At 63.1% G+C, this 1,594-nt stretch overlaps 1 protein-coding gene across 1 annotated transcript in view; it reads right to left on the bottom strand.

Annotated features, from left to right (window-relative positions):
• The window catches only part of MNEG_2154 (hypothetical protein), a gene marked incomplete at both ends in the record, with an annotated part of 7,737 nt that overhangs the window by 1,837 nt on the left and 4,306 nt on the right, over positions 1-1,594 (bottom strand). Inside the window, 2 exons of the mRNA XM_014049365.1 lie at positions 50-278; positions 643-777. Of these exons, the coding sequence (XP_013904819.1) occupies positions 50-278; positions 643-777 (364 nt within the window). The remainder of the gene's footprint in view (positions 1-49; positions 279-642; positions 778-1,594) is intronic.

Here is a 1,594-nt window from a genome sequence, read left to right as displayed (position 1 = left end):
CTCCGCACCCCACCCCAACCAACCCCACCAAGGTCTGCCCGCCGCTCACCGATCGCGACGCACTTGGGGTGCCGCGCCAGCCGCCGCAGCTCGTCCAGCGTCGATGCATCGCACTCCTTGGCGTTGTGCGGGTGCACGCCCGCCGTGAAGAACAGCGGCACCGGCGAGGCGCCGTCGCACAGAGCGGCGGCGGCGGCGGCGGAGCGCACGCTGCAGCCGGTGACAATGATGGCGGCGACGCCGGCGGCCGCGGCGCGGGAGAGGACCTCGGCGCGGTCCTGCAGTACAGGACAGTGCCCAAACCATGATTTATCCACGATTGCTTACGAAGCACTCGTCAGGTTTTGGGTGGTGGATCAGGGGTCCATGCATGCGAGGTATTCCTGCTGCATGCGCCGTTGTGCTGGGATTCCCGGGCAGGCCCCGCCCTGCCGAGCTACCTAGGAAGCGGCTCCACGCGTGGCAGCCGCTACCGCTACCGCATCCGTCCCGCAACGGCGCCCCAGGCGCCGCCTGGCCCCTCGCCACCGCAGCCCCTCCCCATGCACGCAGCCAGGGTCCAAGCCGTGCTGTATTGTCAGCTGACACCGCAGTGTAACGCGCACTGCAATGCTGCGGTGCGCCGCCGCTGCAAGCCCCGACCTTGTCGAACGCGTCATCTGCCAGGTTGACGCCGATGTCGATCACAGGGGCAGGAGCGCGCACCAGGCACTGCTGCGCCAGCTCGCCCTGTGAGAGCTTTGTCTTGGCGGATGCCATGACGGGGCGCCGCGGCTGCTGCGTGCGCCCGCAGAGGGCGCCGCCGCGGCCGGCCGCTGAGGCGAGAATGTGCGCCGCTGCTGCTGGTGGTGTGGGGAGTGGCGAACGCAGAGCAGCAGTCGACCTGCAACTGCTAGTCAACTTGTTTACTGAGACACAGACGCAATTTGCGTGGTTTAGACGGCGAAAAGCGGCTCGAGCAGGGAGCATGCCTTTGATATGCGTACTGTAGATCGCGTGTGACGGAAGACTCCTCAATACGTGAACATTATCAACTGTACACCATTCAATCACACTAATGCACGTTTGGGTGCTCGATCTCTAGGTTGTGCGCACAACGATGAAACAAAGGAATGTGCAGCTGCTGCAAATCCACAAAGCGTGGCGATGCCGCCACTTCCTGGGACAGCTATGTATGATTCGCAAGCATGCGCTTGAACCTTCTGGGCTCTCTGTTCATGTCTTGCAGCATCGGTGAGCAGCTTGTTTGTGCAACACCTGCAGCATCCTGGGTTGACTGGTCAACCCATGCCACCTGTCAACGCCCGCGGTGCCACAGCCCATCCCAAATTATATTGTTTGCGAAAAAAGTTGGCTGTGCACAAATCGCCTGGAAAGCTAGCGATTCTGCCAGGGCTGAGTGGCTCCAGCTCTCTGATGCTTTGCGCCGTTGAGCGAGCACACGGGTCACCAAACGAGGTGCATCGGGCAGAAGGTGACGTTACTCGCCTTCGAACCCAGCCCGCCCCGGCTGGTTCAGCAGCTCGAGCGGGATCCCCGCCTTGCGAAACCGCTCTGCCAGCGAAAACTCAGTGGCTCGCAGCAGCAGCGGGAC

Source organism: Monoraphidium neglectum (assembly GCF_000611645.1).
Source record: "Monoraphidium neglectum strain SAG 48.87 unplaced genomic scaffold scaffold00235, whole genome shotgun sequence".
Taxonomy (NCBI): domain Eukaryota; kingdom Viridiplantae; phylum Chlorophyta; class Chlorophyceae; order Sphaeropleales; family Selenastraceae; genus Monoraphidium; species Monoraphidium neglectum.
The sequence above is the reverse complement of the archived record's forward strand: the minus strand, read 5'-3'. Positions and strand labels throughout refer to the sequence as shown.